The 26,067-nt window shown below is 40.4% G+C and overlaps 1 protein-coding gene across 1 annotated transcript in view; it reads left to right on the forward strand.

Annotated features, from left to right (window-relative positions):
* CAP2 (cyclase associated actin cytoskeleton regulatory protein 2) overlaps positions 1-24,143 on the forward strand; it is a 132,675-nt gene extending 108,532 nt beyond the window's left edge. Inside the window, exons 8-13 of the mRNA XM_012753608.2 lie at positions 9,297-9,486; positions 10,759-10,934; positions 12,048-12,171; positions 12,279-12,361; positions 18,247-18,387; positions 22,733-24,143. Coding sequence (XP_012609062.1) covers positions 9,297-9,486; positions 10,759-10,934; positions 12,048-12,171; positions 12,279-12,361; positions 18,247-18,387; positions 22,733-22,816 — 798 coding nt within the window. The 3' untranslated portion in view covers positions 22,817-24,143. The remainder of the gene's footprint in view (positions 1-9,296; positions 9,487-10,758; positions 10,935-12,047; positions 12,172-12,278; positions 12,362-18,246; positions 18,388-22,732) is intronic.
* Positions 24,144-26,067: the final 1,924 nt, after the last annotated feature.

Consider the following 26,067-nt stretch of genomic DNA (forward strand, 5'->3'; position numbering starts at 1 on the left):
ATAGAGGAATGTTGATAGATTATTTAGATCCAAATTTAGACTCTATCTGAATTAACTGGATAATTAAGGCAGTGGTGTTTGTGGTAGGGAGGAGATAAAAGTGGGTTGTTAATTGCCACCAGGAAGGCAATGTGGATATTTCATTTAAGAACTGGAAGTAATTTCCCATTCATAATAAAATCTAAATTCTAAAGCAATAAAATGACCAGTAATTATCGCAAGAAGTAACATCTAATGAAAACAAATTTTTCCTGAGTATGGTGATTCATGCCTGTAATCCCAGCATTTTGGGAGGCCAAGGCAGGAGGATTGCTTGAGGCCAGAAGTTTGAGACCAGCCTGAGCAACAAAGCGTATTGTCCACTTATATTCGAAAACACGAATTGTTGACTTATCCATGGTTTCATAAAAATTGCTCTAAAAAAATTGAAAGATAATCATAAGCCAAAACATGCGTTTGAAAGAATGAGGATGTACTTCCACCATAATAAAAAAAAGAAGTGTCAAAGAGAAATGTCAGAGATATCAACTGTCAGACTTTGTACTTAAGGAAATTAGACATTTCATACTTGAAATGAAATCAGACATTTCATACTTAATAACCTAATTTTTATGAAACCATGGGTTAGTCAAAAATTCATGATATTTTTGAATATGAGTTCCATTGTGGAGCCAGTACAGGGCAGGCAGCTCAAAATATCAATGAAGTGTTTGGGAAGGATGTGGCTAATGACCACACAGTATGTCAATGGTTTTAGGAGTTCCGTTCTGGTGATTTTAATCTTGAAGATGACCCATGTGGGTGACCTGAGCCCAAGGTGTGTAATGATGAGCTAAAAGCTGTACTGGAAGTGAATCCATCTCAACCCACGTGTGAATTAACAGCAAGGTTTCACTTTACTATTTGAACAATATTGGACCATTTGAAACAAATGGGCAAGGTAAAGAAGCTGGATAGATGGGTTCCGCATGAATTAAACGAGCTTCAGAAGAGAAATCGTCTCGAAACTTGCCTTACTTTGCTGTCACAATGTAAAGGTGAACCATTTCTACACCATATTGTTATGTGTGATGAAAAATGGATTCTTGGCCGGGCGAGGTGGCTCACGCCTGTAATCCTAGCACTCTGGGAGGCCGAGGCTGCCGGATTGCTTGAGGTCAGGAGTTCGAAACCAGCCTGAGCAAGAGCGAGACGCCATCTCTACTATAAATAGAAAGAAATTAATTGGCCAACTAATATATATAGAAAAAGTTAGCCAGGCATGGTGGCACATGCCTGTAGTCCCAGCTCATTGGGAGGCTGAGGCAGCAGGATTGCTTGAGCCCAGGAGTTTGAGGTTGCTGTGAGCTAGGCTGATGCCACGGCACTCACTCTAGCCTGGGCAACAAAGCGAGATTCTGTCTCAAAAAAAAGAAAAATGGATTCTTTTTGACAATTGCAAGCATTCGGCACAATGGTTGAATAAAGATGAAGTGTGGAAACACAGTTCAAAACTGAATATTCATCAAAATAGGCCAATGGTGTCTGTTTGGTGGTCCAGCGCTGGTATTATCCACTATAGCTTCATGAAACCTGGTCCATCGATGACGGTGGATGGCTGCTGCAACCAGTTGGACCAAATGATGAGGTTGTGATTAAGCAGCCGAGATTGGTCAATAGAGACAGGCCAATCCTCTTGCAACACCACATGCCACATAAAACAATGCTGCTCAAACTACAGAGGCTGGACTTGGAAACTCTCTGTCATCCACTGTCTTCACCAGACGTTGCACCAACTGACTACCACTTCTTCCAGGCGTTGGACCACTTCTTCCAAGGAAAAATATTCAATTCTCAACAAGCTGTGGAAAGCACTTTTCACAATTCCATTTCCAGGTTTCTTTGATGCTGGCGTAAACAATCTACCTTTAAGATGGCAAAACTGTGTCCCTAGTTTAGGCGCATACAGTGATTACTTGTACTGCGTCTTATTTTGAGATACAATAAACTACAATTTTGATTTGAAATGGGACATTTCATATTTAATGACCTAATATATGTAATATGTGCAACCAAAAATTACTTTTCACATGCTGCATACAATGGTTTCATTATTTTATAGTTGCAGTTCATATACTTAAAAACAGAAGAGGCAGCTGTTCCCAGGGCAGTTGAAATTAACTTAGAGAAAGGGATTTGCAGTACAGTAACTTTTTAAAAGTCTTTGTGCCAAGAAAAAAAAAGTATGTAATTCAAACATCTGCCCTCAAAATTAATCGTAATAGACCTTAAAAGCAGGATTTTTAGGTTTTATGCTATATTCTTGCCACATGAGTGAACTTTTGCACCCTGAATGTGGCCAATTAAAATCACAAATGTGCTGCTTTCCTTTTGTTTAAGTTATCAGCCATTGTTACAATGACTTTAATAAAATGTATTTTACAATTGTTTACAGTCTAGAGCTCTAATTACTTAAGAGACTCATTACAGCAACATAACAAAGTGTTTTCTTGTTTGTTTATTTGTTTTAATACCCTGGATGTGCTAAGAAAAAAGTGGGGTGTGTTTATTTTTAAATTTTTTATTTCAGCATATTATGGAGGGTACAAATATTCAGGTTACGTATATTGCCTTTGCCCCACCCGAGTCAGAGCTTTAAACGTGACCATCCCCCAGAACAAAGTGGTTTTTTTAAAAAAAGCATTTGTGTGGTTGTTGTACTTAACTAAGGTTAAGTCTTTCTCCCTTCAGGTTCCAATGCAGGATACATCCATTCAGTTCTCAACTTCCCTTTCCTGTCTTTGTAACCTTGTGCAAGTCACAAAACATCATAATCCTTTAGGTCTTGAGCTTTTAGATTGGTGATTCTACACTGTAGAAATAAAATGAAAGTTAGGCCAGGTGTGGTGGCTCACGCCTGTAATCCTAGCACTCTGGGAGGCCAAGGCGGGTGGATTGCTCGAGGTCAGGAGTTCGAAACCAGCCTGAGCAAGAGCGAGACCCCTTCTCTATTAAAAGTAGAAAGAAATTAGCTGGACAACTAAAAAAAAATATAGAGAGGAAAAAAAATCAGCTGGGCATGGTGGTGCATGCCTGTAGTCCCAGCTATTTGGGAGGCTGAGACAGGAGGATCGCTTGAGCCCAGTCGTTTGAGGTTGCTGTGAGCTAGGCTGACACCATGACACTTTAGCCCACCCGGGCAACAGAGTGAGACTCTGTCTCAAAAAAAAGAAAGTAAGTAATTGTTAGTGTAAAACACACTATAGAATGATAAGAAAAGCCTTCTTTTGAGAAGGACCAAAAATATTCAGATAGCTTGCAGGTAAGTGACATCTCTTGTTAAAGGCCTCTGATTTATTCTGCACATGCAGATCTGACCGCAGAGCCTCTGTTCGGAGGAATGAATGCCACGTGCAGGGTAATGCCACCATTTCTTAAGACTTCACTGGCAAACAGTAGGGAAGAGAACCTGTCATATGGTATCCCTCTCGGGTTCCTGGGGCAGGTACCTTTGGTTCTGAGGATCTTCCCAGCCCTCGTCCTGGGCACCTCCCAGACAAGTTTGCCTCTCTGGGGGCCATCAGTCTCCACCTCCAGACTGACCTAACTTAAACTGTAAAGGGTGCGCAATCTGCCCTCAGCCAGTGCCCCCCTCTTCTGAGCCCTGCTGCCCCACAATTGCCCACTGGGAATGAGAAGTAATGGATCACTCGCTAGGCAACTGAGGCTGCAGGCCCTGTTCTCACCCACTCCTTCTCATCCAGTCTAGACAGCCCAGGGCATTACTACGTCACCATGAAATTCTCTCTTTGAAAGGAAATCACACTGAGGGGCAGTGCTCTTTAATCTCTTGTCCCCAGGAGAGGGGTAAGACCCCATCCCAAAACAACTTGAGCACCAGACAGAGCCAAGATCTGGGCACGAGTACCTCATTACTACAACCGGTGGATACTCGGGAAAAATTAACCAGGCAAGAGGCCAGTTTCTAGAGCCAGTTCACAGAGTCATGACAAAACCACCATCAAGGCCCATGACAGGCTGTCTGTTAGTTGACATCCATACTATGACTATATAATATTTAGATAGCATATGAATAACAGCTACATAAGGGCAGCAGAAGAGCCCAGAGGAGAATGTTGCAAGGTCCCAGGGGTAAGAAGATGGGCATCTAAACTATGGCATGGCGGTGGGGATGGGAAGTAATAGACAGTTGCAAGTGATGTCAGGCAGGTAGAAAGATAATATTTAGGGGCTGGACATGGTGGCTCACACCTGTAATCCCAGCACTTTGGAAGGCTTAGGTAGGAGCATCACTTGAGGCAAGAAGTTTGAGACCAGCCTGGGCAAGATAGAGACCCTGACTCCACAAAAAAATTTAAAAATTATCCAGGCACAGTGGCACAGGTCTGTAGGCGTAGTTTCTTGGGAAGCTGAGGCAGGAGGATGGATTGAGCCCAGGAGTTTGAGGCTGCAGTGAGCTGTGATCACATACTGCACTCCTGCCTCAGTGAGAGTGAGACCCTGTCTCTTAAAAAAATAAACAGCACACCAGCAGCAAAGATGACTTGATACTGAGGTACTAGTGTCAAAGCCCAAGACATCTTATAACCCCATAGGATCAAGACTGATTCCAGGGTTGCTGTAGGAGCTTAGGCAGTTTGTAAGGCATTAGAAGGACGGAGTGAGGCGTAGTACAGATAAATACTGAGTCATTGTGGTTATTATAATTTGCATTTCCCTGATGATTAGTGACATTGAGCATTTTTTCATGTTTATTGGCCATTTGTCTATCTTCTTTTGAAAAGCTTTTGTTCATATCTTTTGCCCACTTTTTAATGGGATTGTTTGTTTTGTTCCTGCTGATTTGTTTGAGTTCTTTGTAGATTCTGGATATTAGCCCTTTATTGGATGTACAGTTTGCAAATATTTTCTCCCATTCTGTAGGCTGTCTATTTGTTCTGTTGACTATTTCCTTTGGTGTGCAGAAGCTTTTTAATTTAACCGAGTCCCATTTATTAATTTTTGTTGTTGCTGTAATTGCCTTTGGGGTCTTAGTCATAAATTCTTTGCCTAAGCTGATGTTTAGAAGAGTTTTTCCCACATTTTCACCTTACCCTTGTCAGAATGGCTGTTATTAAAAAGCCAAAAAACAATAGATGCTGGCATGGATGACGAGAGAAAGGGACACTTACACACTATTGGTGGGACTGCAAATTAGCACAGTCTCTATGGAAAACAGTATGGAGATTCCTCAAAGAAATAAATGTAAACTTACCATTCAATCCAGCAATCCCACTACTGGATATCTACCCAAAGGAAAAGAAGTCCTTTCATCAAAAAAACACCTGCACTCAAATGTTTATTGCTGCACAATTTGCAATCACAATGACGTGGAATTAACCTAAGTGCCCATCAATTCATAAGTGAAATAACAAAATGTGCTACATATATGTAGGTATGTATATATACACACACCATGGAGTACTACTTAGCCATAAAAAGGAATGAATTAGCCAGGCATGGTGGCTTACATCTATAATACTAGCACTCTGGGTGGCCAAGGCAGGAGGATTGCTTGAGCTCAGGAGTTCAAGATCAGACTGAGCAAGAGTGAGACCCCATCTCTACAAAAAATAGAAAAATTAGTTGGGTGTGGTGGCGTGTGCCTGTAGTCCCAGCTACTTGGGAGACTGAGGCAGGAGGATCACTTGAGTCCAGGAGGTGGAGGTTACAGCAAGCTATGATGATGCCACTGCACTCTAGCCGGGGCAACAGAGTGAGATTCAATCTCAAAAAAAAAAAAAAAAAAGGAATGAATTAATGTCTTTTGCAGCAATTTGGATGGAACTGGAGACCCTTATGCTAAGTGAAGTATCTCAAGAATGGAAAAACAAACACCACATGTGCTCTCTAATAATTTGGAACTAGTCAATGGGCACAGAGAGAAGTGAAAGTCATTGGAAATCAAGAAGGGGGCAGGAGGGAGGAGAGAAGGGATAAAAACCTACCTAACAAGTATAATGAACACTATTCGGGTGATGGACACACTAGTAGCCCTGACTTAAGCATTATAAAAGCTATCCATGTAACAAAAACATTTGTACCCCCTTAATAGCTTGAAATTTTAAAAAAAACAGAGCCAGATTATTGTGCCACCTCCCAATACTTTAGTCATAAATATTCTAGCCACAGGCCCAAGAGCAGCACTGCATATGTGTCAAAGTAGCTCATACCTCTGGTTCTTTAATTTGTCTAACAACTATTTAAAAAAAAAAAAGTCTAAATATATCATAAAGGATTTCCCTGAAGAAGGCTTTAAAATCAGGCAGATATGTGATCGGATGTCTTTACCATCGACTGGCCATTTAATGATGAATGTAAACAGCCTGTCTGACTTCCTGCTTTACTTTCTGTTAAAGACAAATTTCAATACAGTCCTAGCAATATTGTCGTGATGATTAAGATCAATCTCAGCACATAGGAAAGGGTGGTTGTTCCCAAACTTGTCTGCACATTGGAATCACCTGGGGAGCTTCAAAAAATACAGATGCCTGTGTCCCCTCTCTCCACCCCACCCCAAGGAGTATTTCTGTAACATGGCCTGGACTTTGAGATTTTTAACAGATCCCCAGATGCTTCTAATGTTCAGACTCCTAGTTTGGGAACTCCTAGCATAGAGCCTGTCGTATACTAAGCATTAAATATCTATTGATTAACCCGGCATGGTGGTGCATGCCTGTAGTCCCAGCTTTTCAGGAGGCTGAGGCAGGAGGATTGCTTGAGCCCAGGAGTTTGAGGCTGCAGTGGGCTATGATTGGGCCATTGCACTCCAGCCTGGGTGACAGAGCAAGATCCTGTCTCAAAAAAAAAAAAATTTTTTTTTTAAATATCTGTTGATCTGTTGAATGAATGAATGAATGTATGAATGAATGCAAATGCTCAGAGCCTGGTCCATACTATACTTTCCACAGTCCCTGACTTCCTTCCCTGCACAATTCGCAATCACAGTGACATGGAATTAACCTAAGTGCCCATCAATTCATAAGTGGAATAACCAAATGTGCTACATATATGTAGATATGTATATATACACTTCCTTCCCACCCCCGACCAACCATTTTTTATTGGGACGCCTGAAGACTTAGCGTCAGGCTGTGGCTCCAGTCTGTGTGACTGACACAAGTGGCCAGGCACATATGAGAATGCAGAAAGCTCTGGTGTCATGTGCTGTACTATTCTACAGAAAGAGAAGAGGAAAAAGAGGCAAAGATAAGTTACTCTGCAAGGGGCAGCCCACGGAGATCCAGTTAAGGGAATGTCTAATCAGTTTGATTTCGAGTCCGCCGTACAGTAAAGCCCCTGAATGCTAATTGAAAAGTAACCTTGGAAACAAGAGCCTGGTATTGTGCACTCCCTGGGGCTGATACAGGAACGAGGCAGGACGTACAAAGGATTAGTCCAAGGCAGAGTTTCAACGGGTCCTGATTTTGGGGCTTTTATTTTCAACATTTGCAGCAGTAAATCCTTTGTCTAGTGTTCCTGGGTCAGCCATCTGAATGTATCAAAGTTCCAAAAAGTTGAATATGAGGCTTATTCCTTTCAGTGTCCTTTAAGGGCTCTTGGAGAGAGGCTCTGAATTCTGAGAGCGAGGGAGACATCGAAATCATTCTAAGATTCAGAAGCCAGCACTTTCTCCCCTTTGCACAAAATAGGAGGACTTCAGAGCAGCCGAGTTTCAGATGTTGGGGGAGGGGTCTGTCCCTTCCCCAACGACATGAGTTATGGCGGGTTTGTGAGTAAAAGTAATGCTTCGTGGTTCTCAGTGTCTGTAACTGAGGACTGGTATATTATTTGATGCACAAAGCTTATATTATACGGTCTTTATGATTCAGAGCAAATTCTCAAATTTCACCCAAGTGACAATAGAAAACATTGAAGATACGGGGGAAAAAATTGGTCGGTCTCAAGAACTGTGAAATCCTTTTCTACTTTACCTGAGAACCCTCATGGAGTCAGGCTGGTTCTTCCTTAGAAACAAAAAACATGGCAAATTATATCTTCAAGAGATGAGCTTTCCAGCCTGCTGAGTTTTTAAAGACATGCATTCTGAATAAGAGAATCATCTTTTATTTTCAGCGTGATTGTGCACTTAATAGGAATTATGTAAGTACTTTGAAAATAGCTTGGGTTTTTTTTTTTTAACTGAAAACTACAGATTAAAACTTTCTGACTTTGATACTTCATAATACTGAGTTGTTTATCACAATAAGGATAGGCTGTATTTGTTAACATTCAGCACTTCAGTCATGTTCTACCTTTTGTCTTTGGTATTGAAAATATGTATGTCTAAGTCACAATTCCATCACTATCAAATTTTTTAAGTTTCCTGACTACTGAAGTAGCTTATAATTGAATTATTATTCCTCATAGGTATACAGTTCTTCTTGAGGGTTTAAAAGTAAAATGGTATATATCCCAAGTTTGTTGTGTATGTGTGTTTCTATCCTACCAGTTTTAAGTTCTTTGAGAATGTCATGTATGGGGTCCTTTTAGAACATTAAATCCCTCTCTTGTCCATTGCCTTTTGTTGCTATTTGAATTTGTTAGACCTTCATATTGAAAACAAAGAGAAAATAAGAAAAAGTTTGGATCTTTCTCGGGAAGAATCTTATTTTCAGCTGGTCACTAACAGCCAGCATTTGATGAACCGTCAAATGGGTCCTGGGCCCTCATCACCTTCGGGTTTGACAAGCATTCAGATCGCATACGGTCCTTGTTTGAGGGTCAGGTGGAGGCATGCATATTGGAAAATGAGTTCCAGAGAGTTTCTGTATCTTTCTTTTTAGCTGCTCAAATGGCTTCAAAAACATCTAATAACCATTGAATATTTTTCACCTGTCTCACTTTTTCTCTCTCATCGGTTGTTGTAGTTTCCGTTGTCTCAAAAGAGTTAATTGTTCCATTAATTGGATCACTCTTTTCCTATGATAATAAATTGGCCGAGGCCCAGTTTCATTCACATCTGAGCCTTAGACATGAACGTGTGACCATGGTTTGTTTGCCTGCGACTTGGCAGTGAGGCTCCTGGCCCTGCAGATTCTACTGACAGTGCAGTATGGCTAAGTCATGCTCCGTGTTCCCAAGCCCTTGGTCCAGGTCCTCCCGCACAGCTCCATGATGCACAGGTGTGCCCTCTGGGAGCCTTTGGTGAGGTCTGAGCCCTATTCCTTCATTGGCAGTAGGTTCTGAGTCACTCAGGCGAAATCCCAGCAATGACCAAAGTCTCAATGCAACTCTCTCTGTCTCTGTCTCTACAGGGTCCTGTAGCATCTGCCGTATCGGCATTCTCAGTCCTCTCCTCTGGGCCTGGCTTTCCGCCACCCCCTCCTCCTCCACCTCCTCCAGGGCCACCTCCCCTTTTTGAGAATGAAGGCAGAAAAGAGGAGTCCTCTCCTTCACGCTCCGCATTATTCGCCCAGCTTAACCAGGGAGAAGCGATCACGAAAGGTGAGAAAACAAGACCTTGAAGCTGCCTCTCTTTCCCTCTGGCTCCAGGCACAAGGAGCCCCAGAGCCCCAGGGATGGACACATCATTCCATCCTGTCCCCAGCACACAGCGGGGAGGAGGCTGCTGCCGGGATGGGAAGAGCCTCAGTGTTCTTCAGCTTCAGGCAGACGGGCTCAGGAGGCCACTGCACAGACCAGAAAGAACTCAGAGACTCTGGGTTCTAAGTCGACCACTGTGCTGCATCATCACTTCTGCCCCCGAAACTTCTGTAGCATCCTCTACGACCCAGGCAACAAGAGCAAGTGAAATAAAAATGGCAAACACTAGCACCTCTGTCCTGAAGCAGTGCACAGGCTTGTCAAAGAATTACGTCATTGAACTCATCTTTGTTCTCATAATGAATGGTTAATTTTTTAAAAAATCATACATTTAAAATATATCAGGATCAGGAGCACATGCATTCTAAACAATACAGTCATGTTGCCAGAAACTTTGTGTACGTGTATTTTTGCACTGCACAGGTGATAGGAGTTAGGGTGGGAATGTCCCTCTGTACTGAGCTGGGAGGTCAGAACCCGAAATTCTAAATTTGTCTCTGATTCCAACTGGCTTCACTATCCCCTCTGAAACTAATTTGCAAAGTAAAGGACTGGACTTGTGACCCTAAAGTTGATTGCATAGTCTGATATATACTCACTGGAATGCCCTAACCTTTTAGGCCAGGGGTCCTCAAACTTTTTAAACAGGGGGCCAATTCACTGTCCTTCAGACCGTTGGAGGGCCGGACTATAGTTTAAAAACAGCTATGAGCAAATTCCTATGCACACGGCACATATCTTATTTTGAAGTAAAAAAAACAAATGGGCAAAAACACCCACATGTGGCCCGCGGGCCATGGTTTGAGGACGCCTGTTTTAGGCTATGTCTGTCAAATGCTTTAGCCATAAGAAAAGAATTTTTGGTGGGGTAGTTTGCTCTTTGTAGAATTTGATCCTTTTTGGGGAGGCGGTTTGCTCCTTATAGAATTGTTTTCTATCATCTTATCTCCTGAAGGGAGCACTTCCTCAAGTTAAAAAATACTTAGAGTGCTTCGGTCAACTCAAAACTTATACAGGATTTGGTCTCTGCATCCTAACCTTGAGAAAGCACTAGACTTTTCTGAAAATAGCATTACCAAAAGTTTTTGTGCTCTTTACCTCATGTCGATCTAACAAGTTAGGAACACTTCCCTTTGCGTACAAAGGAAATCATGTCCATATGTGTTATCCTAGGCCTCCGGCACGTCACAGATGACCAGAAGACATACAAGAATCCCGGCCTGCGGGCTCAAGGAGGGCAAGCGCGCTCTCCAACCAAAAGCCACACTCCAAGTCCCACATCTCCCAAATCTCACCCTTCTCAGAAGCACGATCCTGTGTTCGAGCTGGAAGGAAAGAAATGGAGAGTGGTGAGTGACGCCCTTTAACCTTTATCCCTGACTCGCTCCAACAAAAGGGTCAACCGCTAAACCATTTACCAAGGTCTTAAGGATTTAAGGTCTTAAGAAGTGAAGGCAAAAACCACTCACCAGAATACACACCAGGGCGTTTCTGAATGCTTCCATAGGCTTTATTTGTTTTCACTAGTTGTCATTCTTTTCTTCAACTTTAAAAAATATTTTCCAGTGGTGGTAAGATGCATATAACATGAAATTGACCATTAACCAAGTTTAAGTGTACGGTTCATTGGCATTAAGTCCGTTTACATTGTTGTGCAACCATCGTCACCACCCATCCACAGAACTCCTTTCATCTTGCAGAACCAAAATTCAGTGCCATTAAAGAATATTCCCCTCCCCCAACCCTTGGCAATTAGCATTCTAATCTCTGTCTCTATTTATTGTGACTGCTCTTTCCGTAAGCTTTTAACCAAGCAGCGAGAGAAACCATTAACACGTGGAAGGAACCAGGGAGTCTGTGCCCCATCCAGATCTGCTGTGGGATGTTTCATTCAGTCCCGCAGATGGAGGCACTGATGTAACTGCACCTTGCAGCTGCCACCTGCCACCGCCAGGTGTGCAAGCAGGACATAGACGCTTCGAGGGGAGTGAAAACTGGTGTCCACTGCCAATCCAGAGGGCTCCCCTAAAGATTAAGGACCAAAGTCCCTGGAAAGGTTGTCATGGCCTGGGGCTTAGACCATTGTCGTGACCCTTCACCAGCCTGTTTGCCCAACTCCTGTTTGACACGGCAGATCTGGCTACAGCATCAAGTCCAGACTCAGCATCGATGTCTCCACAAAAAGCGCTCACGTCCCTGCTCAGGCCCCCACCCGCTAGCCAGGTGCCTGGTACCTGATGTTTACGAAGGGATATGGACCCGCTTCTAAGCAGCGGTTCCATCTGTTCCCATTGTTACAAGGACAGGGTGAGACCTGTGTTTTCATCTGAAAGGAGATGGTTCTGAAAGAAAGAACATACCGCACGGATGGAATTCAGGCTGAACTCCATAGTAATTTCAGTGTGCCGTGGATTCGCTTTATATATTTTTAAATTTAATATTTGTATCCAATTTAATTTTAGGAGTACCAGGAGGACAGAAATGACCTCGTGATTTCAGAAACTGAGCTGAAACAAGTGGCTTACATTTTCAAATGCGACAAATCGACTCTCCAGATAAAAGGGAAAGTAAACTCCATTACAATCGGTAGGGCAGAACTATGGCTCTGTAATTGATATGATGAGCTGTTTTGTATAAATATACTATGTGTATTTAATGGAATTGGTTTTTGGGTCTTCTTTTTTTTTTTTTAGACAACTGTAAGAAGTTTGCCCTGGTGTTTGATAATGTGGTGGGCATTGTAGAAGTGATCAACTCCAAGGACATTCAAATCCAGGTAAGTGGTCCTTCCGGCCACACTCTGGCCCTGACCTTGGCTTTGCACAGACCATACATTCTGCCTGCAAGGAAGGCCTCATCCTTCTCCATGTCCACCTAAAAAATGCCTATTCCCATTCCCTCTAAATACAGCTCTGTGGTGAGGCCCTATCTTATTTCTTAGACAGTGTTAGCTCCTCCTTTCCAATCTCTTATAATACGCCCCATTGTGTGCTTCGATAACTTACTGGCTTACCGTCTCTGTTTCTAGCTCAGCTAACTATATCTTTACAGCCCCAGAAATGTGCACAGCACCTGTGCATACTAGGCATCCAATAAATGTTTGATGAGTGCATGATTGGAATGAATCAGTGAATGCATGAATAAAAATACTAAGAGTTTCTCCCAGCATAATAACACCACCCCAAAGAGAACATTTTTCCCCCAGAGGAATAAATTGGTCCCAGGTAAGAGTAAGAAAGAAGAAAAGTTTTTTCTAAAGAATCAGTAAGATAATCAGAAAAACAACCTGGGAAGTAGGATTGGAATTGAATTTGCAAAACATAAGAAAATCTGTATTCCTCTAGTAATTTTGATTTAGCCAAATGGGATCTTACAATACAGCAAAAACTAAAGGAGTTCTTACCCTTGGCCAACTGTAACTTCTATCTTTGATTACACTCCTTTCACATTCTTAATTACTCTTTACCATCTGATATTTTTTTTTTCCTTTGGTATATGTATACAATGGAATACCATCTGATATTTTTAAATAGTGGTTGTTACATTGGAGTCTGGTTATATAGATCTTTCTCTTTTGCTTTACTGGGCTTTTCACAACTGACACTTTTAACCAGAGTACACTTGATTATACATTTTACACTTTGCAAACTGTCATTTAAGAAGTTGTTTTTGCTGGTCTGTTGAATGGAAATAACCCTGACTGGGCATTGTGAGGCCTGGACGCTGGAGCCAGCCCCACCCTCACCTGGATGTGCACTTGGGCAATTCATCTCTGTGCCGAGTCCCCTGTCCTGAAGCAGAGGAAAGTCAGCTATGTGATTTTTTTTTTTTTTTTTTTTTTTTTTTGAGACAGAGTCTTACTCTGTTGCCAGGGCTAGAGTGCCAGGGCATCGGCCTAGCTCACAGCAACCTCAAACTTCTGGGCTCAAGCAATCCTGCTGCCTCATCCTCCCAAGTAGCTGGAACTACAGGCATGCGCCACCATGCCCAGCTAATTTTTTCTATATATTTTTAGTTGGCCAATTAATTTCTTTCTATTTATAGTAGAGACTTGGTCTCACTCTTGCTCAGGCTGGTTTTGAACTCCTGACCTTGAGCGATCCTCCTGCCTCGGCCTTCCAAAGTGCTAGGATTATAGGCGTGAGCCACCACGCCTGGTCCAACTGGGTGATTTTAAGGTCCTCTCCAGCCCAGATTCTAAGCACTCTTGCCACAGAATCTCTATGGATGCATTTGTTTCTTATACATAAATATTCAGTTCTAGTTCCATATGTTCTCTTCAGTGCCTCTACGTAAATCCTCTTCTTCTTGACCTTTCTGCCTCTACTTTTTCATGAATTCCATTCCTTGATGGAAGACCATTTAAAAGAAAACAACCAAATGATTTCCCACAGACATATATCCTATTATTACCTTCACTCTGCAAACAGGGAAACTTGATCACCCTCGGGGCACACTCTAAATTAAAACATGCCTTCATTCATTTGTTCATCCTTTCATATATTTTTGTTGAACATGCCACATACTGTTCTTAGCACTAGAAATAGCAGTGAGCAAATGAGACAAAAATTCTTACCCACATGAAGCTTATAGTATTTCTGATCACCACATTTATCCATTTAATAATACTACTTTTCCCAAGGTATTATGCATGAAAACTTTAAGGAAATCACTCATCATCAGAAAAAAAACAAGGATGATCACAGCTCATTATGAGTCCACACTCTCTGAAGAGCCGTTTTGAATGGTGGGAGTTCCTATATAAAGATCCAGGCTTTCTCCCACTTCACATTATTTTTTAATTTAAAAAAACACAAAAGACTAGAAATAACCATGAAGTAATATTTTATGGCAGAGATGTATATTTAGCCATAATCATGTAATCATAGTGTTACAATTGAAAAGTATCTTGGAAACAATCTAATTTAACACACACACCTTAATTTTAGAGATTTTATTTCAAGCTCCCTTTTATTCTTACAGAACTGGGATTGAGTAGCAATTATGAAACCATATATAAGGAGTAAGCATTATTTTTTTACTGTAAGTACATCACATACAAAATACAAAATCAGATGAATTAAATATAAAACATGAAACCATGGGGAAAGTAGAAGTTCTAAATATTCTTCAGATTTCTGAAGTAAGAAAAAAATTCTAAATTGGGAAAGAATGGAAGAAATTTTCAAAAAAGGTAGATAAATATGTCTACTCAAAAATTTCAAACTTCTGGGCTGGGCACAGTGGTTCACGCCTGTAATCCCAGCACTTTGGGAGGCTAAGGTAGGAAGATTGCGTGATTGCGTGAGTCCAGGAGTTCAAGACCAGCCTGGAGAACGTAATGAGACTCTGTCTCTACCAAAAAAAAAAAAGAAAGAGGAAAGAACAGTTTTATACCATTATGTAAAGCATGATTTCATTTTTCTAAACGCATGCATATAAATACATATATACACATAGATATATCCATATCTGATAATCCTAGAAAAAATCAGACAATATACTACATTCTATAACTGAATTAAAAGTATCAAAATCCTACAGCAAAAGTTATACTTTATTTGAAACTTTTGAAGAATTCCCATTAAAGTCAGAAACAAGAAGAGAATCCCTTCTGTCATTGCTTCTGTTCAATAATGTGTTAAAGATTCTAACCTATGCAATAAGAAAAATAATTGAGAGCTATAATATTGGAAAAGGAAGAGATAAAAATGTCCCTATTTGCCAACAAACTGATTGCTTTTATATAAAATCCAAGATATTCAACAAACTATAAAACTCCAGAAACAACCAGCGAGAAGGTTGGATACAATAATGAACATGCAAAAATCAATAGCGTTTCTTTATACCACAAATAAGTTTTAGAAAATGTAATAGAAAATAAGATTAAAATAGCAACAAAACTGTAAAGTGCCTAGGAAAAAATTAAACAACAGAAATGAGAGATATTCCTGAAGAACTCAAAAGAGATGCAAATAAATTGACAGAAAGACATCACTATCAACTGTCCCATTTATTTAACATCAAAATCTCAAAAGGACTTTTAATGAAAAATGGTTTTATATATCATTAGACTGTACATTTAAAATGGGTTAATTCTATGTTTGCAGATTTTACCTCAAGAATGCTGTTAAAAGATTGAAAGGAGGGAAAAAAGGGCATGGACAAAAGTTTATGATTTGCCCCACTAATCCTATTTTTGGCAAACTATCCTAGGAAAATAGTATAAATTATGGGGGAGAGAAGAGGCTATCATAGACAATGGAAATTTCTAAAATTTGATGGAGAAATAAATTCATGAAAAACAATATTAATACAGAAACATGCCTTAAATGTAAGAGTGTTGGCCTGGGCGTGGTCACATGTCACCCACCACTCAGTAGAGGAGCTGTTATTTGGCCCAGCTCTCCTGATAGGAAACAGCTTCTGTCCTCAAGGTGCTCTACCAGGGAAGAAAGGCATGTTTCCTACATACTCAAATGCAGTACTGACCAAAGTGCCATGGAAATTAATTCTTAACATACCAGAGCTATTCTTACAATTCAGCTATGTATGGAGCATCCCTAATCCGAAAATCCAAAATGCTCCAAAATCTGAAACTTTCTGACACCAGAAGTGAAAAATTTCACACCTGACTTCATGTACACAAACTTTGTTTCATGCACAAAATTATTTAAATGTATAAAATTACCTTCAGCCTATGTGCATAAGGTATACCTGAAACATAAATGAATGTCATGTGTAGACTTGGATCCCATCCCCAAGGTATCTTTTTTTTCATATTCATAACAGCTTTATTCATAACAGCAAAAATGTAGGAGCAACCCAGATATCATCAACTAATAAAATAAAATGTCTATTCATGTAATGGAAAGCTATTCAGCAATGAAAGAAAGGAATAAGCTATTATACACTACAACACAGATGAACCTCAAAAACACCATGCTACATGAAAGAAACCAGACACAGGTGACCACGTTATCATTCTATTGCTATAAAATGTTCAGAAAAGACAAATTTACAGATGCAGGACATAGATGAGTGGTTGCTTAAGGGTAGAGGTGCCATCCCCAAGATATCTTGTTATGTATGTGCAAATATTCCAAAATCTGGAAAAAAATCCCAAATCCAAAACACTCTGTCTGGTCCCAAGCATTTCAGATAAGGGATATTCAACCTGTATTGTCTTTTCAAATCCATAAGGTATTTCAGCATTTTTAACATAATATAGCAATATATAACATAAATATAAATAAAACATATTAGTACAATGTATTCCCACTCTGTCTCATACACAAACCACCTAAGACTCACTAACTACCCCTTTTCCTTTACTAGCCTGGTGTTCTATAGTTCTGGTCAGTAGGTAACTGCTCCTCATCATTATAAAAAAAACTAATCATCTAGAAATTGCCAAAACAGTCCCTCATCCAGCCTTCAAAATAAAAAATAACAAAAATTTTAAAATAGAAATTACTGAAACATTACTGCTAACACATTCTTAAAATATAGATATACGTACAGTGTTAATATTATTATATTTATGGCAGAGCTCTATGCTTACCTGACCTTGAACTACCTCTGCCTTTTTTTTTTTTTTGCATTGGTACTCAATTCCAACTCAGTGTCCAGTTTCTATGGAGAGAGGGGAGAAAACAGAGAGAGACCAGGGTGACCTGGGTAGACTCCCTCCAAGGAATTCTTTACAACACTTGCACCATCAACAGGAGTTGCTCCTTTGGTTTGCAATCCACCCTTTTCTTCAGGGTGAAAAAGGAGATGTCCTTATCGCTTTAATTACCATTAGAAGAAGGAAAATTATAGAGTTGTAATATGGTCTTTGGGGAAACGGTCTGCCCGTATGGAGATTTTGGGGTGGTGTCTGAAAACTGCTGATTGTTAGAAGAGAAATTTAAAACTGATCAGAATTTTTATAGCCTTTAGACATTTATAAACAATACCTGAGAATCGCCTCCTCTTGTATATGGTCCTGTTTATCTATATAATGAGTGTCCTGAGCCAAGCCCCCAGTTTTGGCTCTTGAAATGAATACATTTCAAAATACCTAGACACACATCTCAGTTAAGCCTCAAATTCAGCCAGTGAGATTTTTATCCAGCAAAGGACTTAGGTTAAAAGAATAGTAGTGTTTCTTACTTATTTTTAGTTAAGTTCAGGAAAAATCTACTCAGTTTTTACTCAAGAATAATTTTACTCATAAATAGCAATATTAGCATTTGTTATAATCTAAGTTTTATAGAGATTTGTCAGAACTAAAATTTTGAGCAAATGAAAGCAATGCATCTTGTTTGTTTTATCGTGAAATCAAATATATGTTTCAAATCCACTGACTAGGCTGTGAGGCTTTTACTGAACATCTAGCTGCTGTTTCCAAATGAATCCCTTAGTTTTGTCTGAGGAAAAAGACCCTGAGGTTCGAGAATCCCCTTGTGTGGTCCTTTCATTCTGTCCCCAGATGACACCTACCCTGTTCAGCCTGGAGACTTTGCCACTAACCAATCTCCCCAGCTCTGCCCAGTGAATCCCAGTGCTTGCTTAAGCCCAAGCTTAAAGCCAAGAAGAATCTAGATCGTGTTTATTTGAGGGTATCTTGATCTTTATTCCTTTGCTTTGGTCCCTGATTTTTTTTTCCTATTTTAGGTAATGGGAAGAGTGCCAACAATTTCCATTAATAAGACGGAAGGTTGCCACATATACCTCAGTGAAGATGCGTTAGACTGTGAGATTGTGAGTGCTAAGTCATCTGAAATGAATATACTTATCCCTCAGGATGGTGATTATGTAAGTACCTTTCAAAAGCCTGTCAGGAATTTTTCTTGAGCCTTCATTATTAACATTCTTAGAGATTGATTAATCAACTACCAACCCGTGAGCTTTATTTGTAGAGTAATTCACAGGCAGGAGAGGAATTCAGGGAGCTGCCTTCCACGTCTCTTCCTTCCTGTTACCATCTTTATTTTTTATTTCAGAATCTTACAGGGGTGCAAGTGTTTTGGTTACATAAATTGCTTTTGTACCATTTGAGTAAAAGTTATAAGTGTGCTCATCACCCATAGTGGGCATTGTACCCATCTCCTCCTCCCCAGTCCTACCTGCTTGATTTCCAATGAGTGTTACTTCCATATGTGCACATAAGTGGTTGATCAGTTCATTCCAGTTTAATGGTGAGTACATGGGGTGTTTGTTTTTCCATTCTTGTGATACTTCACTTAGAAGAATGGGCTCCTTTTCAATACAGGTTAATACAAGAGGTATTAGTTCACTATGTTTTTATGGCTGATGAGTACTCCATGGTATGCATATACCACATTTTACTAATCCACTCTTGTACTGATGGGCACTTGGGTTGTTTCCACATCTTTGCAGTTGTGAATTATGCTGCTATAAACATTTGAGTGCAAGTGTCTTTTTTATAAAATGGCTTTTTTTTTCTTTGGGGAGATACCCAGTAGCGGGATTGCTGGATCAAATGGTAGATCTACTTTTAGTTCTTTGAGGTATCTCCATACTACTTTCCATAGAGGTTGTACTAGTTTGCAGTCCCACCACCAGTGTATGAGTGTTCCTATCTCTCTGCGTCCACACCAGCATTTGCTATTTGGGGACTTTTTGATAAAAGCCATTCTCACGAGGTGTTAAGTGACACCTTGTGATGTTGATTTGCATTTCCCTGATGACTAGAGATGTTGTGCATTTTTTCTTATGTTTGTTGGCCATTAGTCTATCTTCTTTTGAAAAGTTTCCGTTCATGTCTTTTGCCTACTTCTTAATGGGGTTGTTTGGTTTTTCTCTTGCTGATTTGCTTGAGTTCTTTATAGATTCTGGTTATCAGCCCTTTATTGGAGTATATATACCATGCAAATATTTTCTCTCATTTTGTAGGTTGTCTATTCACTCCAATGATTGTTTCCTTGGCTGTTTAAAAGCTTTTTAATTTGATCAGGTCCCATTTATTTGTTTTTGTTGTTGCTGTGATTGCTTTTGGGGTCTTCTTCATAAATTCTTTGCCTAGACCAATGTCTATAAGAATTTTTCCAACATTTTCTTCTTGACTGCTCACTTTTGGATTTGAGATTCTCAAGGCAATATATGAATAATTACCTTACTAGGCTAGCTTTTATCAAATAGCATAGCATGCGGCTGAGTTCCCACTATGTAGGACTAGATATTTTCCTTTGCTCTGGTGGAGGTAAACAGGAAAGAGAGAGAAATGCTTTAGGGGAAAAATGGGAGGGAGGTGAGGGGACAATAAGCAGGCTTATTTGTGCAGGTGTACTTAAATCAAAGGTTCTCAGGCTCAGGGTAAGAATCAGCTAGGAAGCTTGATAGAAAGGCCAACTCCCAAACCCTGCACCTGGAGCTTGGATTCAGGAGGCTTGGATGGAGTGAGACCCAGGAGTCTGGATCTTTAACAGGCATGCCAGGTGATTCTAATGCCATCGGTTCATCCTACGGCTCTTCTGAGAAACAATAGCCTAAGTGGTTTTGCCACTGTTTATTTTCCTTGTTTCCTCTCCCCAACAAAGCAGCCTCTAAAAGAAGCATGCACGTATCCTATTCGCACCTTGAAAAGGGAGTATAAATAAATACATTTTTCTGAATCACAAAGTGTGATGGATCTCCTCATTGTTGCTACTCAGAAGGAGGGAAATGAGTAGAGATAATTCCCTCTGAGTCTAACTGTGCAGGGAGCCAGTGAACCAGGGAAGGACGGGAGAAAACGTTAACTTAGCAGGCACACCTTTGGAAGACGGCCCCTGCCAGCCTGTGGGTCTATCCCCTGCATCTGCACAGCAGTCAACACGCAGGGGGATCCCCTTAGGCAGACAGCAGGCCTGCTGCCATGTTCTCCCTTCCTCGTCACTAAGTCCCTCAGCTCTGCCCAACTACATTCCATCTACGGCAGCGTAGAATCCATCATTTCAGTTTAAAAAACAAAACTCTGCAAGCCTCTGGCCATGGTTCACTACTAGGCATAGGGACAGCCTAACTAGAAAAGAATACCCAAGGCGGGGCGCGGCGGCTCACGCCTGTAATCCTAGCACTCTGGGAGGCCGAGGCAGGCGGATTGCTCGAGGTCAAGAGTTCGAAACCAGCCTGAGCAAGAGCAAGACCCCGTCTCTACCATAAATAGATAGAAATTAATTGGCCAACTAATATATATAGAAAAAATGAGCCGGGGATGGTGGCGCATGCCTGTAGTCCCAGCTACTCGGGAGGCTGAGGCAGCAGGATTGCTTGAGCCCAGGAGTTTGAGGTTGCTGTGAGCTAGGCTGACACCAGGGCACTCACTCTAGTCTGGGCAACAAAGTGAGACTCTGTCTAAAAAAAAAAAAAAAGAATACCCGAGCTAGAAAAAAGTCCCTTATTGAGCTCTCTGCCTAAAACAACAACTACTGAAGAGCTCAAGCCAATATAGAACAGCTTCAGCATGGGAGAGCCAAAGATTGGGGTGAGCCCTGGCCTTGGCAGCTGTTTGAGCAGAAGGCTCAGCTGCGTGGCACTGGATGTGCTGAGACAGCACTGGGACGTGGGTGAGCACGCCGGAATGATGATGCCACAACCCCTGGGTGTGGGACCAAGCTTCCCAGGTGGTTCCGGTGTGGCGCCAACACTGAGATCCACTGGCCTGAAGGCTGAGTAGAGATCAAAACCTGAGCTTTTGTGCTGAGAAAGTGAGCTCTTGCCTCTGTAGATAAATTAGCTGTGGCCTCGGTCCCTGGCCCTCTTTATGCGTTTTCAGTTGAAGGAGGCAGGGAACAATACAGAGGACCTGCCATGGGCATTGTAATGTGGGAATGGATGGTGTGCATGCTTCATCCTGAAAGAAGTCAGCCTCCCGGAGAAGATCCGTCATCCTATTACTGCCACCTCTCTGCCAAAAAGAAGATCGGGGCAGCTGTCGTGCAGAAACGGTCACAGAGGTGCGTTCGCTCTGGAGCACTCTCTACTTGGCCTGTGAATTAAGAACAAACACCAAGCTTCATTTCCTCGTCAAGGAGAGCCCCAGAAGGGAAGTATTGTCTACACTGACACGGGCACATTAGGTTATTGAGATCGTGGCTTTTTTACTTCCTTTTAAGATCTTTCCATCACAGATCTCACTCAAGGAGAATTCATTACTCATGATAGCAGGGGGCTTCACCTTTAAAATAAATAAGTCACTTCTTTCCAAAGAAACAGCTGGATCCTACATCTAGGAAGATACCGAGTGGCATGTGTGTCCCATTGACACATCACTTCTCATGATGTCGGTACATCGGCTGGTCAGATGCAGGGGTCTCGGCAAGCGCCGCACGGAAAATAAGTCCCGGGAGACTCCCTAAGCCGGGGACAAGGCTCCTGGCCCTCCTCTTTGGTCCTCTTCTGAAATAACTGGAGAATCACTCTCAAGGAAGGGAGAGAATCCAGACGACTTTTATTTTGGCTATTTATTCTGTATTTTCCTTCATGTGCGTGTGTATATTTCCCAATGGGAAGAGTAGGGTGGCATGGTGAAGCATAACAAATGTGTGTTCAACCCTAAGCCCGATTTTATAATTCGTCAAAGAGTAGAGAGAAGCCTTTCTGCTCTAGCTGTAGGGACCAGCAGAGTTGGCATCGCCTGGGAGCATGTAGGAAATTCAGATTCTCACCCCTTTCCCCAGACCTGCTGAATCAAAATCTGCATTTTAATAAGATCCCTGGTTGATTCGTGTGCATGTTGTGGTTTGGTGGAGCGTGGTGGGTAAGAGAGACTGCCTCCGTTTGAATTCTGGCTGCTCTGCTTACTAGCCGTGTCATCTTGGGCCAGCTGCTTAACCTCTCGGGCCTCTGTTTCCCATAGATGGCATCACAGTGACACCCAGCTCACGGGGTTGTCGTGGGAGATGAGTCGAGTTCATCTGTGTCTAGTGCTTGGAAGAATGCCTGGTTCTCAGTAAATGCTAGCTTGAATGATGACACTGGAATGCAGTCACACAACTGACACACGACATATTTGAGTCTTCATGTGACAAATACCTCTCCCTGGTGCGGCTTTGAGTTCGACTGAGTTTCTTTGCCCACCATGTGGCACAAATCAGCCTCCCATCTGTTTGCAAAAGGAAGCCTTAGTCTAAATAACTTTGTTCTTGCCTTGTTTCAGAGAGAATTTCCCGTTCCCGAGCAGTTCAAGACGGCATGGGATGGATCCAAGTTGGTCACTGAACCTGCAGAAATTATGGGCTAGCGTCCCGAGAGACCGGACCCCTCACCTGAATCTCCTCTATCAAACAAACAAAAAAGCAGCATTGAAGAGCTAGAAGTTGCAGTGGCTCTACTGCTTTAGTTTTAGCCTCCAACAATCCTGTGCTGTAAGAAACAGCATCGTTTCTGGCACGCTTTCGTGGGCATTTTGAAATATTTAACGTTTCTTCATGATTTGCCTTTGTGTGATTTTAGTTCCACACGATGACTTCTGAGCATTACAGATTTAAAGGGAAAAAAAGAATTCTGTTCCCCTCATATCATGAACATAGTAACTGCTAGGTAAAAATGCTGCATGATTCACTTTTACACTTACATTTAATTGCTAGTTGAAAAATAAAACTTTTGAGAATCTAAGATGTACATTTTTACCTTCTAGAATAATTTCAATATGATGTAGTAGTAGTGTGCCCTGAAAAATGTATGACATTTTTTTCTTATTTTTACCATATGTTCACCTTTATCAGCGTGTGTACACTGTCAGCATGAATACATATTTCAACTCACGCTTTTAAAAAAACATAAGAAAATTCCATACTAAGGAACAAATGCAATTTCTTGGTCCTTGGAAGACCTATGTTCTTTATAGTTATGAAAATCAAAAGTAAATTCTAATTATTCATCTTAAATATTTTTCCACTATGTCATTTGAAAACTCTTACTTTTCTGCATAGGAGATTCTTATGCCAGAAGATTGACGGGAGGGCTATGTAATACCTCACAATTTTGCTCTAAGATCAAGCTCAAGTTTTTCCAACATTGAACATGTTAAATATCAGATGCCTTGTAAATTATGTCTTTAATGTTTTATTATAGACTATTTCTTCTTTTCCACCTGCCAGACTTGCTAACCACTCTCAGCAACGAACATGAAAAAGCCATAGATGTATAACTTCTTCTAAAACCTAAGCAATTGTTTGTTGGTTTGGCTTGCTGCTCCTATTTTGTAGTCTTGATAGTACAAGCTTTTCAACATAAGAGTAACTATGATATTCCTTTGTATCTTTCAGTACATAGTGCTGAAAAATCTGCAACTTCTTGGATCACATTTAATGAATTATAGTTATAATGCTTGCAGACCCAATACAAGCATATATATTGTGCCTACTACAGCCTTTGGAATACATCATTTCCGTTTTTTAAATATCTTCTATATCCACATAGTATTCAAATTATTAATGCTCATGTACCAAGGTTTTGCTATAAAAGTTTTGTCTGTATGAATGATGTTGTGGCTTTAGTAAATATCATTTTTCAACTGTAAACTTATTCTGAAATAAAGTAAAATTCTAATTGTTTAAATACTCTGATCAACTCTGGGTGTCAAAATTATTTTTTTTTTCCACTTTGATTTGCCACTTGCTCATATATCAGATTTAGAAAAGGCAGCTGAATCCTTCTGGTTGCATCAGAGAATTTATCCAGCCTGCCATCGGCTTCCCTGATGAATGGTTGCTTCTTTGAGATAGCATCACACAAAACCTTTGCAACTGGAATGACTGTCAGTGAACTCTAGAACCCAGTTTTATAGTTCAAGTCCTCTTCACTGAGAAAATCCTCCTCATAGATCTTTGTTAATGTAAACATCCCCTAAAACAAATGATTTTAGAAGTATAATATATATTATAAATCTATAACATAAATCTAAGTAACATAATAAATTTATAGATAAAATTCTAGAGGAAAAGATATTAACTGGGAAGAAAAGACTTTAAAAGGACATATTACACAGCCATTATATAGCAGTGATTTTATATTGAGAAATAAATCCACTCGAAATTCTTAAAATCTGTCAGCTTGCCTTGGTCTTGATATCAGTCTTTCAAAATGTTTCACCATTGGTATTGAAGATCTGAACTTGAGAGTCAAACAATTACTTTACCATCCCTGTATGCCTTAAGTTACCTTCTTATATGACTTAAGAGTAGGTTGAATTTGTTGAAAAAACTTTGGCAATGTATAAACAATTGCCAAAAACAGTGCTGCACATCCAATATACTCTGTTTCTTGTACCTTTTGAATTCCAGTGTTACCAATACTATGGCCTAATAAATATTGCCAAAGAATTGGGAAACCCATACCTTAATCTCAAAGGAGATTGACAGTAAAAAAAAAAAATAAAGAAAAAATAAATTTAAAAAAAATTAAAAAATAAATCCATACTTAGCAGAATTGCACATCATATACATTCACAAAAAGTCAAAATGAAAATCACTGTCAAAAGATTAAGTGCCAAGAGTCTCCTATATCTCTTTATGTTGTAGTATTACAAGATAAAAATGATAATTTGAAAGAGGTAAGTCTTTGTTGCCTTGTAAATCCTTTTCTTGATACTTTCCTCTTAGAAAATCTATTATGATAATATTCGTTTCATAGCAGGATATCTTGAAGTGGGGAGTCAATTCTAACCACATATCCCTATCTATGGAACTGATAGGAAATGCATGTAGTTTTATTAATTTGTTCTTTCATTCACTGAAAATGTCTACTCTCTAAATTAGAGTGTATCTAGGGAATCCTCTCATTTTAAAGATGAGAAAGCTGAGAACTCATGACATTAGCAACTGAAACTGTCAAAGGTCATCAAATCCAGTGACTTCATTCATTCCTCTTCAATTGGGATTCTTGACACCGCCCTTTTCTTACTAAACTCCCTTTGATTTTGTGATACACAACGTAATTCTCTGGTTCCTTTCCCTTCAATCTTTTTTATTTCCCTCTCAAATGCTCTTTTGTCTTCCTGAATTTCATCACCTCCCTGTAAATGACTCCCAAATCCACATCTCCACCCCAGATCCATCTCCCCAAAGTCTTAACTCCAACTGTCCACACTTGCCTAACTGTCCCAGCTTCACTCAACATGGCCAAAGTTGATGCACATCTCTCACACATATCCATATTTTCCCCCTCTGCCTTTCCACTTTCATTCAATGGCTCCCTTGATATTTTTCATCATAGATTTAAAACCAGCCATTTCCTGTGATAGGAAACACTGACAGAAAACCAGATCTGGGGGAAACCACAACCAAGACTGATCTGGTTCAGTCTTGAACATGCTTACATCACAGTATGTCTGTGATATTTAATTAGAATGGATGGTAGGCAGTTGGATATGTGGGTCTGGAGTCTTTTCCCAATACCAAATCCTTAGGAATTATTTCATAAATTTAATATTCTAAAAATGAATTACATTTAAACATGTTCATTTCAAAAGAATTATTTTAAACCATTGGC

Source organism: Microcebus murinus, chromosome 15, assembly GCF_040939455.1.
Source record: "Microcebus murinus isolate Inina chromosome 15, M.murinus_Inina_mat1.0, whole genome shotgun sequence".
In the NCBI taxonomy this organism is placed as follows: domain Eukaryota; kingdom Metazoa; phylum Chordata; class Mammalia; order Primates; family Cheirogaleidae; genus Microcebus; species Microcebus murinus.